At 43.0% G+C, this 15,057-nt stretch overlaps 1 protein-coding gene across 1 annotated transcript in view; it reads left to right on the top strand.

The window, feature by feature from the left end:
* ZNF532 (zinc finger protein 532) overlaps window positions 1-15,057 on the top strand; it is a 109,002-nt gene that overhangs the window by 60,872 nt on the left and 33,073 nt on the right. The window contains exons 5-6 of the mRNA XM_065890051.1: window positions 4,400-4,581; window positions 9,187-9,363. Of these exons, the coding sequence (XP_065746123.1) occupies window positions 4,400-4,581; window positions 9,187-9,363 (359 nt within the window). The remainder of the gene's footprint in view (window positions 1-4,399; window positions 4,582-9,186; window positions 9,364-15,057) is intronic.

Here is a 15,057-nt window from a genome sequence, read left to right as displayed (position 1 = left end):
ATTTCACTGTCAACTTTTATTAGGGATTTTTAGTGCAGAATGACTTGGGGACAAAACCAGCACCAACAGCTAGCACTGGGAACAATGGTGTATACAATGGTGTGTACAGTGGTGTATACAATGGTGTATACAGCTATTTCTGCTACAGGGCTTGCTTTGTGTTACTTCCATTTAACTGAGATCTGAAATGCAGTGCTTTGTCTGTGTTCTCATTGTGAAACTGGGTGAAAGTGAGAGCCAGAAAACAAACTGGTATACCTTTATTATTATTATTATTATTAGGTAATTATACTGTAGATGGAAAATTACAGAACTGCTGTCAATGAGGCAGAAGCAGTGTACTTAGCATCTGGGCTGACTGTTAAGTTGACAGTGTTTCGACCTCTGGATCAGTGGGTTTCATGCTGTCACAGGCTTTTGGTCTGTTTGAAATTTAAGCATGAGTAGATGCTATATTTACTCACATTTCCCGAGCCTTCCTCATCTTTTCCCTTGCTACTCTTCTCCCTAAAACATGAGTTGAAACACATAGAATTGTTTTCCTTGTTACTCAGATAATTCCTCCTGTATACAGAGAGGGTGCCGAGCCCTAGGGCTATCTGAATCCTTACCAGGGCCCCAGTGTACCCCCTTCCTCACAGCCTGCGTTGGAGGCCTAGCCTTCGCTCTGTGCCAGGATTGGGCAGAGGAGGGTGCAATGCAGGTAGCTGTCAAGTATGAGTGTGATTGCTTTTCAGCTTTATTTTCAGCTTTCTCATGTTACCTGAGTACTGAAAAACAATGTTTTGCTTTAAAAAGTAGCAGTTCTCTGAGCAAATGAGTCTGCCCCAGACTAGAAATTAACCGCTTATTACCTAAGTACTGCAAACGTTTTCCATTTTCAGATGACATAAGTAAACTGTCAAAAGACACATGAGACGATTTAAGTGCATTTTATAACACTGTTTTCTGTTCAGAAGGCAGGTACTGTCACGTTAAACTGCTTTATCCTGTCGAAAGTAGCCTCAGCTTGTATAGTAGAGAGTTAGAGTTTTAACATACATTTTTGTTTCTTTGATTTAAAGTAATGAAAAAAGGACAGTCAGATTCTTGCAGACCACAGAGAAATCCTGGCCTGCCCCCATCCTCAAATGCATCTCCCCAGATCCAGAGGACATGTGTCATTACTGTGAATTCCCAGTATCCCAGAGAAGCTAATGGCATCTGCTTCTCCGTGCTGTGAAGATCCGTCACCATTGTCTCAGGAAGCAGAGAGGACACATTATCTAAAAGAGGGGCGGTGGATAAAACTGGAGGGAGAGCAATTAGGTAAACCCTAGAACGATTGCTAGTACACAAGTATCCAGGAAGAGAACGTCTGCAGTCCAGACAGCTTGCTTGTTCTCAAGATGGAATGGAGTGGGAGCAGGTAAACGGAAACGTGGGAGTCAGCACAGAGTCTGCGTACAAATTCACATGCATCCGTGTGTGCAAACTAAAGAGTAGAGCTTAATCTGATGTGATTTCCCAGGGACTGAATTCTCCCATTTCAGCAATATGGAAGCACTGTGATTTGGGGCTGTAGCCCACTCTGGCTCCCACCCTCGCCTGTACTTCTTTCTGTACCTACAGTGGGTGAGGCGCCTCAGCCCATGGAAATGGCTGAGTGCAGATTCCTGTAGCTCATCAGTGGTGGAGGGAGGGCAGAGGCTGCCGCCTGCTCTCACAGAGCCGTGGGGCCACAGGGAGCGCCCCGCCGCACAGTGCAGTGTGAAGGGAATGCGTCCCCTCTCCAAGGACTGGTGTGAGAGAGGTCGCTATTGAAAGGTTGGTAATTGGGTGACCTTGTTACTCTAAAGCATTTTTCATAGTCTTTGCAGTCAGACATTTCTGTCGTAAAGGGCACTTTAATTAACAAAACCTCTTCTTGAATAATTTTGATACTTATTTTAGTTGACCTGCAAGTAACAGAGCCCTTTCACCCACCAACCAACTGGTCCATAACTATTTTTATAGCTACGTGTGTTACAAACATACAGGCATCCAGTAGGGGAGCGTGTTTAAGTAATTCATTGTGAATTTTATGTGTATCGTGAAGGGTGTTTATTAACATGTCTTGATGAGAGATCATGTGAAACTTCTCTTCAGCTTTTAGGGAGCACATACTTTGTCTCCTTTTTAGGTCTCCTGTTTTTATTTTTGTTGCTGTCTCTCCCTATAATAAAAGTGGTAGAACCATATCACTCTCTGAGAAGAAGCTGCGGAGGTGGGATGGGGGATGGCCTATAACCCTGACAGCGGTCCTCTGTCCTTCACGTGCATTTGCCCGGCGGCGGGGGGGGCGCGTTTTTGCTTGTTTATTCCTTGTGGACCCCCACCCTACTCCTCCCTTGGCCTTGGAATTAATTATTCAGAGCCCAGTTCAAATCCCGGTTCTTCCACCTCATAGCTGTGAGGTCTTGGCAAGTTTCTTAACTTCTCTAAACCTCATTTCCTCATCTGTAAACTGGAGATAATATTATCCACTTCATAGGTTATTATGAGAATCAGGTGAGGTGATGTGTCGAAGTTTATCTGTTTAAAGGACCTAGTTCACCACTTGGCTTAGAGTGGAAATGGGCTCAATACATATGGTAAACATAAAATGTTTTGACTTGAGTGTAGGAAACACTGGTTTTATTCCTAAGTAAGTGCAAGACATTCTGAGATGTCTGTGGAAATTCAGACATTATCATTCACTGCCTGGGATGAATGATGGTGTGGTAACAGCGAATAGAAGACCTTCGTTCAAAGAAACAGACTACCTGTGATAATGTAGGTGTCACCAGGATCTTACAATTAATGCATCTGTTGCTTGGTTTTCGTTGCTGTGGCTTTGGAATATGTGTTACTAGAAAAGGAATGCTATTTTTTTTTTGTTTGTTTTTTTGTTTGTTGTTTCTTTTTTGGGGTACGCGGGCCCCTCACTGCTGTGGCCCCTCCCGTCGCAGAGCACAGACTCCGGACGCGCAGGCTCAGCGGCCATGGCTCAAGGGCCCAGCCGCTCCGCGGCACGTGGGATCCTCCCGGACCGGGGCACGAACCTGCGTAACCTGCATCGGCAGGCAGACTCCCAACCACTGCGCCACCGGGGAAGCCCAGGAATGCTATTTTTAAATGATGCTTAGCCTCATCATAGCTGCCTGTAATGTTCTTATTTTGTGACTGCAATAAACATTTTACGGGATAAAATTTGTATTTTAGGCCTTTCAGGAGAGAACCAAGAGTTTTCAAGTGAGTTTCTGATTTTTCTTAGTTTAGGTTCCTCAGAAGTTTAAACCTTAATTTGTTTGATGCAATAGCTGAAAGAATAAAAAGTCTTTTGAAAATGTCTTAATTCTGTTGTCAGTACAAAAGATTGTTTCAGTTTTAGCTGGAGTCTATATTTTGAGGCTTTCTTTAACTGACTTTAATAAAAATTACACATTTTAGAAGGTAGTAGTAGATACCTGTGGCACGAATGTCCAGATAGTATTCAGACACATTTTATCTTCTGCTGTGTTAGGTTTATTTTTGGAATGGAAGTAATCGAGTTCTCTATTTATATTTACTTTGAGTTTTTTGTGTTTTAAAAACATGCCATGTTTGTTTAGTGCTTATGTCTAAGGGGGTGAAAACTATGTAGTGTGTTCCAGTTTTTCCTGGTTAGTGAATGGTGCAGAGCCCTTTCCAAAGAGGATTTCAGTCTGTTTTAGTGTATATGTGATTAGATTTTAAGCTCTGTGAAGTTTCAATTTAATATCTGAATTTATGTATCTAAACTTGGTTCGTTGGTTTTAATCATAAATCATAATGATCAGTTCATCCACTTAAGAAACCAGTTCATGTGCAAAAATGAAAAACTGATTGCTGCGGCCATTCTTTTTGCATTCCTGTGTTTCAGATCTCAAATAACTGAAGTGAAAAAAATTAAAAAAAGAAAGAAAGAAAGCTGGATTAACCACTCATTAATTTTTATTATTTTGAAGAAACTTTTTTGAGTTGTGGGAACTCTACTGTCAAGATAGATGCCCATAAACTTGTATTTTAAAGTTAATTATACATTAAAGTAGATTTACTAACACACTTTATAAGGATACCTCTTCTTCACACTAAAAAAAAAAAAACGTAAACGTAACAAAATTGGAAGTCTACCTAATGCTAACTGTCTCTTTACATCGTACTTTGGGATGAGCATGACTGCATAGTACATATTGTCTGTATTTTACAGGGACATTTTACATTGACCATTTAACTTTTAAGTTTGCTTTTTCTTTGGAAATCAGTTATCGTAGTATTTGAAATGACCGCTGTATACTTATTTTGAGGTTTAACCAAGCTTCTTTGCATATTAGAAAATACTTCGTAGGACCAACCCTGTTTCCCCCTTTGGTTTATTTAGAAGACTTGCACTGTCTGCCAGATGCTGCTTCCTAACCAGTGCAGTTACGCATCTCATCAGAGAATCCACCAGCACAAATCTCCCTACACCTGCCCCGAGTGCGGGGCCATCTGCAGGTCGGTGCACTTCCAGACCCACGTCACCAAGAACTGTCTGCACTACACGCGGAGAGTTGGTTTTCGGTCAGTATATCGTTCATTTCCGTGCAAATAAAGCTTATTCACGTCGGAGGGCACGGGGTTCTGAGTGGTCTGTGCACATCGTTTTCAGGGTCATACAGTGATACCTCGATTAACAGATCCTCTGGGAACCTGGCTCATTTGTAGTCGAGTTGATCTGTGTGAATCCTGTAATGTGGTATTGACTCTGGTCCACACGAAGCCGAGGGTCAGTGGGACCCATCCTTCTAAGCAAAAGTGTGCAGGTGGTAAGGTTTGGCTTTGATTGACTGTTAGAGCCTTTATACTTTCTGCACCCTTTCTAGCATACTTCTGTTGTCACGCTCTCTGCATTTTAAGCCCTGCAAGAATGCAGTGCATTTCTGTACCTCTGAATACTTGCTCTCATCAAAACAAAACGGGTATGGATGGTCCCTTACTTTTATCTTGTCTTGTTAAAGGATTGGGTGTGTGTCCTTTCCTGCCACCGCTCATTGCGGAATAGCCTTCCACCCCAGATCACCTTCCTTTATTCCTTCTTCTCCATTACCTGAGTCCAGGCTTCTCCCTCATCTCTGCACATCTTCACCGTGACCCCTTTCACTGCCCCCTAATATTCTCAGATGTGTCTTTTACAACATCTGACAAGGCTAATGTTAGTTTAGTCTTTTACAACATCTGACAAATCTAAATGTTAGTTTAGTATTGAGCGGTGATGCATTTGAACTTGATCCTCCACTTCGTGACGTTCTGAAATGCATTCCTGTACCTTTTAGAAACATTTTATTCCTGTACGTTTTGATCCAGTGAAGGTCCACCAGGAAAACACGTCATTGATATACAGTGTCTTTGTTAATAGAGGTATTACTGTATTGTGTATTTATCTTAAACTTGGAACATTTGTTCACCTGGTATTGTTAATGTTAGACTTAATATACAATTATTTTTTTTCTTTTAGTTGTGATACAGATATGATGTTTTATAAAAATGAAGGCCAGTCGGTATGATTTAAAATTTTTATTTCAGTTAAATTTATGTTATGGCATCACCAATTTCTAGGTGGTTCAGTCCATTTTTCTAACACTAAGACTTATTTCACATTTTTATCTCATGCCTCCAAACCTGTGATGCACAGATATTTAATGGATTGGCAACCACCCTAGTAGAAAACCTTTGGTTTGGAAATTTAGAAACCAGGGTTTTTGTACCAGTTAGGCTCCTCATTGTGTGGTAATTCATGTGTTCTTTGTGCCTTGGTGCCCTGCCTGTAAAATTGGTGTGATGTTTGCCTTCATCTCTGTGGGCATGTTACAGAGTAAAACAGGATAATCCAAAAGCATGCTAAGTGCTTAAGAGGAATGTTGCACATTGCAGGTGCCCTTGATTCCACAGAATTCATACACAGTGATACTTTGGTTCTTATCCCATGTTTTGAAACTCTTATTACTGGATTCTTTATTTAATATAAAACTACAAGTGCAGTTCTTTTAACGGATGCCAATTTCCTCAGATATTTATAGTTGATTTTTCTAATATAATGAAAGTGAACTTAAGTTGGAATGAATAAAGGAAGTAAGACTCCTATAATGCCAGCTATTCCTGGTATCTTTTTTTTTTTTTTTTTGCGGTACGCGGGCCTCTCACTGTCGTGGCCTTTCCCGTTGCGGAGCACAGGCTCCGGACGCACAGGCTCAGAGGCCATGGCTTACGGGCCCAGCCGCTCCGTGGCATGTGAGATCTTCCCGGACCGGGGAACAAACCCGTGTCCCCTGCATCAGCAGGCGGACTCTCAACTACTGCGCCACCAGGGAAGCTCTATTCCTGGTATCTTTTCTAAATTAAAACAAAAGCTCTGCCGGCAAGCTAAAAGTAATTAACTCAACTTGGAAAAGACCATCCCTTGCTTTTCTTTTCTTTTTTTTCCCCTCTCATTCACAGAGTTGCTTAAATTTGGCACTTTGAATTTTTACTAAAATTTCTGTGTTTAGTATAGACTTTTTTTCTTGCATTTGAGAGGTTACAAGAGCTATAAAAAACACTATGTTTGTACATTCTGAAGTTTAGTTCATGTTTACCTCTTTAGGTAATAGAACAGAATTCGACCTGAGTTTTTTTTCCTGTTGTTTCAAATAATGGTCCAGTCTACTACTTGTCTGGGGTTTAGCAGCCCCTTGACCTTGTACATTTTCCCCTCCTTCTTTGGCTTTACAGTTTTTCCAATTAAAAAACTTTTTTATTTCATTTTTAGCCGAGGAGCATCTCTAGCATGGCTCCCAGCCTGACTTTGTCAGGATCCCAGCCTCTTCTTGGTTTGGTGCCTTGTTTACTCTCTTCCTGATCATATACTGCATCTCCCACATATTGAGGGGGTCATTTCTAGCTTCTGGTTGATTTGGTAAAAGTCATTTATCTCTCTGAATTTTTCTGCTTCTTGAGCCACTAGATCTGCATCTAGGAAGGGGAAATTATAGGATTGTATACTGTAAAAATTTTTTTTTTAATGAAGAGAAACTTAATTGGTACCCAGAACACACAGGGCTTCAGCTATATTAAATATTTATTAATAGACTGGGTTTTTAGTAACATTAGGATGCTGTATGAACCCTTCAAATTCTCCTTCTATTTTTCTGTCTTATTTGTGTTCCATCTTGGCCTCTTTTCTTCCACTTGTAGGCAGATATTTTACAACTTTCTTTCAAGTTCTTTTAAATTTTTCTCCTTTCTTTCCTCACATTAAGGGGAGGGGGGCTTTCCCTCCGCCTCCATGAGGCTCTTCGGACCAAGCCTTAGCCACCTCCTTTATCAGCTTGTAGGTTCTCTAACCTCCTGCTTGTTTTCTTAGAGATTAAATCTTCCTCTCCAGGCGACTTCAGAGAAACAGCCCTTCCTTGGTGTTTTGCCCTTTGAACACACCTTTCTACTCTTGATGGGGAAAATACTTTATGATTCACGAATGTAGCAGATTCTTTTGTTTAATAGTTAGTAACCCATCTGTTTTTGTTTTGTGTTATCTTCCTCTTTCATAGGAATTACTGGCTTCTAGGGTTGGGAAGGACTAAAAAATTATCTATTCCAACTCTTCTCATTTAACAAATGAGAGACCAGCCCAGAGAGGATCAGTAACCTGTTCAAGAAAACCCAGGTTCTAGTTAACTCAGAATTGTTGCAGTGTGCTTGGGTGGCTTTATTGCCTAAAACAGTAGGTCCAGTAGATCGGACAGAGGAGAGCATTCTGTATTTATTCTCCTATATTCAGTGCTTTTAACGTGTATGCTGCCGTACGTCATTTAAAATGCTAAGGCATTAATTGTGATGTTTATGAAATGCCCGCAAAGCTTAACATGGGAGGCTTTATAGAGCACATGCAATTTAGAGTGTGTCACTCCTGTACGACTCTGGAAGCTGCTCCTTGAATTTGGAGGGAGGTTCTAAGAACAGAAGTGTCATAGGTGTCAGCGCCATCGAGCGCTGCCCCTGGAAGGCAGCCCCAACTGCAGTCTTCCTCCCCCAGGTCAGCCCTCACATTCACACCCAGGACACGTCTGCCGGGTGTGTGAAAGGTCTGCCCCTGCAGACCCTCGAGGGCCGACAGAGAGACCACTCTCAAATAATTTTCAGGTGTGAACAAAGAAGGACGACTAGGTGATAGATGGGTGGACTGTTAAGGGGTGCTGGGCGTCCTTGTGTGAGAAAGGTGAGGCTGGGGGGAAGTGTCTCCAAGTTCTAAAGTTTTTTTTTTTTTTTTTGGCGGTACACGGGCCTCTCACTGTTGTGGCCGCGCAGGCTCAGCGGCCATGGCTCACGGGCCCAGCCGCTCCGCGGCATGTGGGATCTTCCCAGACCGGGGCACGAACCCGTGTCCCCTGAGGCGGACTCTCAACCACTGCGCCACCAGGGAAGCCCTAAAGTTTGTTTCTGTAGGACTAGATTTGAGTGAGGAGTGAGCTAATCATCAAATTATTAGAAATTCAAGAAGAGGTTAGATAGAGAGGCAATTTACATAGGGAGGTTGGTTTTTCAGACGGTTTATCTTTCACATCATTTGTTAAACAAATGTAAGTGTACTTAAATTGAATTTCCAGGAGACAAACATGCTAGGTGGTTGACCTTCTCTGTAGCCTCCAGGACATTCAGTGCCTCCGTGTGGTCAGGACACAGTGGCTGTGGCTTTGGAGCCAGTACTCATTCATTCCTCTGGGTCTCTCTATCGATGGCATATAGGATTAGATAGCAAAGCTTTCTTCCATTGGGGATGGGTGGGAACCTCAGAATCCAGCGTGCAGGGGTCCTCTCAAAGCCAGCAGTCGTAGGGTCTTGCTGTGCTGCTGGCCTTGACATGGCCCCATGGTCCATTGGTCTCACCACAGCCTGGCGTCTGGATGTTCATTCTTAGAAACTTGAAAGATGCTCAAAGAATAGTCCATTGGAGTTTTATTTTTCTTCTTCATGATCTTCCTTCTCAAATATATAAAAATAATTTCATCTGTTACAAACAGAAAAAACCCACACGCTTAAAAAAGCTATTAAGAACCTTAAAGCGTTATTTGTTCATTTTACCCAGTTTTACCCAGTTAAGTTATACATGTTTAGTGGTCTCGTGCTAACGACTGTGTGTTTATTTTCTAACAGATGTGTGCATTGCAATGTTGTGTACTCTGATGTGGCCGCACTGAAGTCTCACATTCAAGGTTCTCACTGTGAAGTCTTCTACAAGTGTCCTATTTGTCCAATGGCGTTTAAGTCTGCCCCAAGTACACATTCTCATGCCTACACGCAGCATCCTGGCATCAAGATAGGAGAGCCAAAGTAAGTCATGCTGCCTTTCGCCTTTTACCCCACTCCTTTATTAGTAATTTAGAAGAGGTGGTAGTTCTGTGGGATATAATTTAAGATATGAAAAATTATGCCACTGTGCAGATTTTGATCCTCTACGAAGTATAGCTCATAACTCCCTAAACCTTTCAGTACTGTCCAGGGGGAACTCTTTGCCCTAAAATGTCACTTACTATTTATGCTCTTGTCATCAGTTTCTGCTAAACAAGTGAATGTTTATCACTTTTGTTCTTTTTCTTAAGATGATTTTGTTCTTTTTCTTAAGATGATTTTAATACGTTCTTGGAAGACTGTAAAAAACTGTCCTCTTTCAATTTTCATTGTTTCTTAAACACTTTTCACAGTAACATTTATAAGATGAAGTCTACTTAAGACACTAGTTCCTGCATTTAACTTCATAGCCGATGTAAATCCTTGATTAGTAAAAAGTAAATTTCATTTTTTGCTTGATTTCGCTCTTAATTTTGTCAGTGTTTGCCTCATTGAGTTTGTGTTTCAGCAGGCAGTTACGGGCTGCCCGCCTGCAGTGGTGGCCAGCTTCGCAAAGACGAGGCAGTGAGGGCGCTGGGGTCAGAATCCTGCTGCCACCCACCAGCTGAGTGACCTTGGGCCGGCACTGACCCCTGTAAAGTGAGGGTCATGCTTCTGTCCCCGGGTTTGTGTGAGGATTTTTGTGTGAGGATAAAGCAGGGTGAGGTCTTTAAAATGCACGGCACGTGGCCCCTCTCTCTGGCACACGGAGAGCCCGTAGCCTCGGCACCTTCCCTGCTTCCTTGGTCCCTGGATGTGCACACAGCCCTGGATCAGATGCCCGGCCTGATGTTCACTTTCTTCCTGTGTTGTTTGCGGCAGTGTGGAATTTGATAATTATGTGAGGCTAGATTTGCTGCCTCAAACCTATTGGTGTGTTTTGTCTAAAACTCTATAATCAAGGAAGCATTGGAGGAAGATATGTGGATATGCCATATTATGTATGTCTGGCTTGCATGTAACATTTAGTTTGGGGGAAATGTCATTGGCTAAACACGATAGAAGTGACTCTGTTTACTAAAAAACTATGAGAAAATGGAATTTTATTCTAATAGGACCTTCACTCTGATCTTTGTAGATCTTCAAAATGAAGCACATTACAAATTAGGGGATCCACATACGACTTGGTGTCTTGTCTCCAAAGACAGACATTAGTGAAACGTCAGTTAAACAGCCTTCAGTGTTCCTGGTCGTCAGCCTTTCGGACAATAGCATAGTCTGCCCTACCCCCTACTCTCTCCCCCGACAACCCCCCGGTGAATATAGTTTTTGACTTGGTTTTTTTATTCAAGTAAATAAAACTTTATTCACTGGAATGTGCATGAAATCTGGAACAGTAGTTGTTACCTGGGAATACAGCATAGCAAACGATTAAAGTAAACTAAAACAATATTCCTCAAATTTGAGAATGTATAGGAAAAAAATCATTCCAGTATTTTCTTAAAAACTTTTCTCTACTACAGTGGTTTTTTAACAGGTGCAAGCCCAAAGATAGGCATTAACGATTGAGTCTTAAACTATAAAACTAAAACAAATTTACAAGTAAAACACAACAAAACTCCCAGACCAGTGAGCACAGCTAACAGCATTAATTCAGGGTAATGAGTCAAGACCTCACTACAGCAGCAGATGCTGCTCCGCGGGCCCTGTGCTCGTCACCCTGTACTACAGGTGCCGCCTTTCCCTATGCACACTCTATAAAGCCTGGCTCCCTGTGCCATGCTGGGAGCTGCTTGGCCTACATTTGACCCAGAAGCTTTCGTTCGACATTAGATCTCTGTTCTGTTAAAGTTATAGCCCCACGTAAATAAGTAGCTCCCACACCAGTAGAACGTCAGGCATGAAATCTCCCAGCAGTCTTTGGTTAGCTGGTTTTATGCAAATGACTCAAAATTATGCAGATGATTTACGTTAATTTTTAAAGATCAGTATAAAAATCCCACCTCCCGTTTCCTTTAGAGAATATATGGAAGTCTGAAAATACACCCATGAAGAGTCCCAGCACCTCAACTTGAAAAGCACAACATAAGATTTTTATTTCACAGATGTTTATGTAGTGATTATTATGTGCAGGTACCATTCTAGTGCTTTGTTTTCCAGTGTGTGGTCAGGCATGTTTCCCTGCTGTGTCAAAGGGAACTTTGAACACCCTTTAATCTTTTCTGGGTAATTTAAGATCATTTTGAATGTCCACTACTAGATTTTATGGTGATACAGTCTTGTGACTGTTTTTATATCTTCCTCGACGTCTGATTAACCAGCCGTTTCTTTGGGTGCTTTTCCCTTCCTTCCATTTGCCTCATCTAAATGTATATAAATAGAGCAGTGAGGACTTCAAAGTGAAGAATTGTATGAGACGGAGTTGTTCTTTTTTTTGTTTCATTTTGTTTTTTTAAAGAGTCTGAGTGCCCTCATCCATGACACTCCTGGGTCTCCTATCATGAGTGCTCAGCTGATTGCTATGTGATTGAATATGGGCCCTGAATCCAGATTATTTGCTCTGCCATTTACTGGCAAGTTGTTTAATTTTTTATGTCTCAGTTTCTTTTCTTTTCTTTCTTCCCTTTTTTTAAAAAAAGATTTATTTATTTGGTTGCGCCAGGCAGGCTCCTTAGTTGCGGCTCGCCATTTCCTTAGTTGTGGCGAGCATGCTCCTCAGTTGTGGCATGTGAACTCTTAGTTGCGGCACATGGGATCTAGTTCCCTGACCAGGGATCCAACCCAGGCCCCCTGCATTGGGAGTGCAGAGACTTAACCACTGCGCCACCAGGGAAGTCCCAAGAGTTGGAGTTTTGGAGCAAGTTCCTAAGAAATAAAACGGTACAAAACTACAGTAGCGGCGTGGTGGAGGACTTTGATTCAGACGAAGCTGAATTTAAAGCACGGCCCTGGGATTTACACAGCATCAAGCAGATTCTCTAATCTCTGAGCCCGTGTCCCAGCTGTGAGGGGCCAGTGGTGCAGATTCACCTAATGGGGGTGTGGGGACGTGTCCTACTCGGACGGTGCCTTGTACCTGGCTGTACTCACTCAGTGGTGATGGAGGCAGTTGGCAGCAATTCTGAGCTTAGAATCCTTTACTCATGTGTTTTTACATTTGTTTCAAGGGTAGCACTCTGTCCTGACTGAGGGTGGGTTTTTTGGATTTACTTTTTCCTTTCCACCTCCTATTTTCCTTCCCCTACCTTCCATCCCCTGCCTCCCCACCCCTGCAGATGTTTTTCAGCCACCTCCTCCCTCCTTTGTTCTAGTCCAGTTATCCTGCCATTCACTCAGTCTTGCAGTTGGGTCAAGTCAAACTTTTAGGTTCATCTTTCAAAGTACCTCCCCTGTATCCAGCCACACTGTCCCCAGCATGCTGTGCCCGTGTAGACTCCACCTTTGTGCACACTGGTCTCCCTGTCTTTTTTCTAATTTATTTATTTATTTTGGGCTACGTTGGGTCTTCATTGCTGCACGTGGGCTTTCTCTGGTTGCGTCGAGCTGGGGCTACTCTTCGTTGCAGTGAGCGGGCTTCTCCTTGCAGTGGCTTCTCTTGTTGCGGAGCACGGGCTCTAGGTGCGCAGGCTCAGCAGTTGTGGCTCGCGGGCTCTAGAGTGCAGGCTCAGTAGTTGTGGCGCACAGGCTTAGTAGCCCCGCAGCATGTGGGATCTTCCCGGACCAGGGCTCGAACCCTTCTCCCCTGCCTCGACAGGCAGATTCTTAACCACTGCGCCACCAGGGAAGTCCTGGTCTCCTTGTCTTGAACAGAAGCCCTCCCTCCTCACTGCCTGCCAGTCGCCCTGTGGTTCTTTCCTGCACTGTAGCAATAGTTGGAGAGTCTGCTCTGTGGTCACGGCCTATCACTATGTCTGTGAAGTTCGTGGTACCCTTATTTGGACTTTTCTTTTTTGACATTAGCACCAGATTTTAATTTTTTTTTCCCCCCCGGTACGTGGGCCTCTAACTGTTGTGGCCTCTCCCGTTGCGGAGCACAGGCTCCGGACGCGCAGGCTCAGTGGCTCACGGGCCCAGCCGCTCCGTGGCATGTGGGATCTTCCCGGACCGGGGCACAAACCCACGTCCCCTGCATCAGCAGGCGGACTCTCAACCACTGCGCCACCAGGGAAGCCCCCAGTTTTTAATTTTTTAATCGTTTCTATCTTACAGAAAAGTTGAAAGAGCACTGTGGAGAACTCGTGCGTCCCCTTCACCCATATCCCCCAGTTGTTAGCCTTTCTGACATTTGTTTCATCCTTTCATTTTCTTCTGTATCTCTCCCTGTCTCCTATTTAGGAATAATGGGGCATCATGACATAAATATTTGAGTGTGTTCTGCCTCTCCTCCCCAAGAGGACACTCATGTATATCATTACTACCATCTAGCCTCCCACCCAGGAACCAGCGTGGATTACATTACCAACCAGTTCATAGATCCCATGAAAATTTCTCCAGTTGTTGAGATACTTTTTTCCCCTTTCTTTCTGGTACAAAATCTAGTCCAGGAGCACATTTTGCGTTTAATTGTCCTGTCCCATCAGCGTGCTTCCATCTGGAGCAGTTGCTCAGTCTTTCCCCCTCATCCAGCGGAGGATACCGGTCTTGTGTTCTGAGATGACCCTCCTTCCCGGCCCAGCCCCGCTGTCTCATAGTTGGACTCAGGATACATACTCAGGCAGTAATCTCCTCATCAAACCCCATCGAGGATGCTCACTGCCTACCTGTCCTTCTAGGGATGTTACTCTCCATCATCTAGTCCAGTTGGCAGCGGCCAGATTTCTGCACTGTGAGCTCACCATTTCCCCTTGGTTTTTTTTTTTTTAAGGATAGCTAATTTAAAAAAAAATTTTTTTTATTTGGCTGCATCGGGTCTTAGTTGTGGCATGTGGGATCTTCCTTGTGGTATGTGGGATCTTTTGTTGCGGCACGCGGGCTCTTTGTTGCAGCGCGAGGGCTTAGCTGCTCCGCGGCATGTGGGATCTTAGTTCCCGGACCAGGGATCGAACCTGCGTCCCCTGCATTGGAAGGAGGATTCTTAACCACTGGACCACCAGGGAAGTCCCTCCCCCTGGTTATTTGTTAGTGGTTTGTAGGGTGTATTCCAGTATTACACCAAAAACCTGTTCCTCAGAAAAATGCTGAAGTAAATAGATTATGTCCTGTCTTAGACTTTCTTTGCAGTTCAGCAGAAGGCAACAAAGCAAAACAAAACCTGAAAGGAATGTAGCATGAAATAAACAAGCCGTGCCCTTTTTCATGAAAGAGTTATTTCTGAAAGTGTAAGAATAGAGTCCTGAGAAGATACTTAGCCTAGCTAGTAAGTCTTAGTACTTTTCTTGAGGCTATTCTGCTAATTACAGAAAAATTAGGAAATATAAGCAAGCAAAACAATAAAAAATTGCCATCCAGGAGAGATGATGATAGTTATATACCATCTGTTTCTTTTCTATACCCTTTAAACAAATGTGGTCGTATCCCGCATACTGTCTTGTTACCTGTTTTTTAATTTGCATGAAGATCATTCCATGTCATTGGTATATGTCCGCATCATAATTTAAAAAAATTCATACATTATTGTTCTTATTTAACTACTTATATTACTAGACGTTTGGGTTATTTCCAGCTCTAAGCTATTTCAGACAGTGAGGAGATGCACGT

The sequence above is a fragment of the Phocoena phocoena genome, chromosome 13 (genome assembly GCF_963924675.1).
Source record: "Phocoena phocoena chromosome 13, mPhoPho1.1, whole genome shotgun sequence".
Classification (NCBI taxonomy): Eukaryota; Metazoa; Chordata; class Mammalia; order Artiodactyla; family Phocoenidae; genus Phocoena; species Phocoena phocoena.
This window is presented reverse-complemented; position numbering and strand designations above follow the sequence as displayed.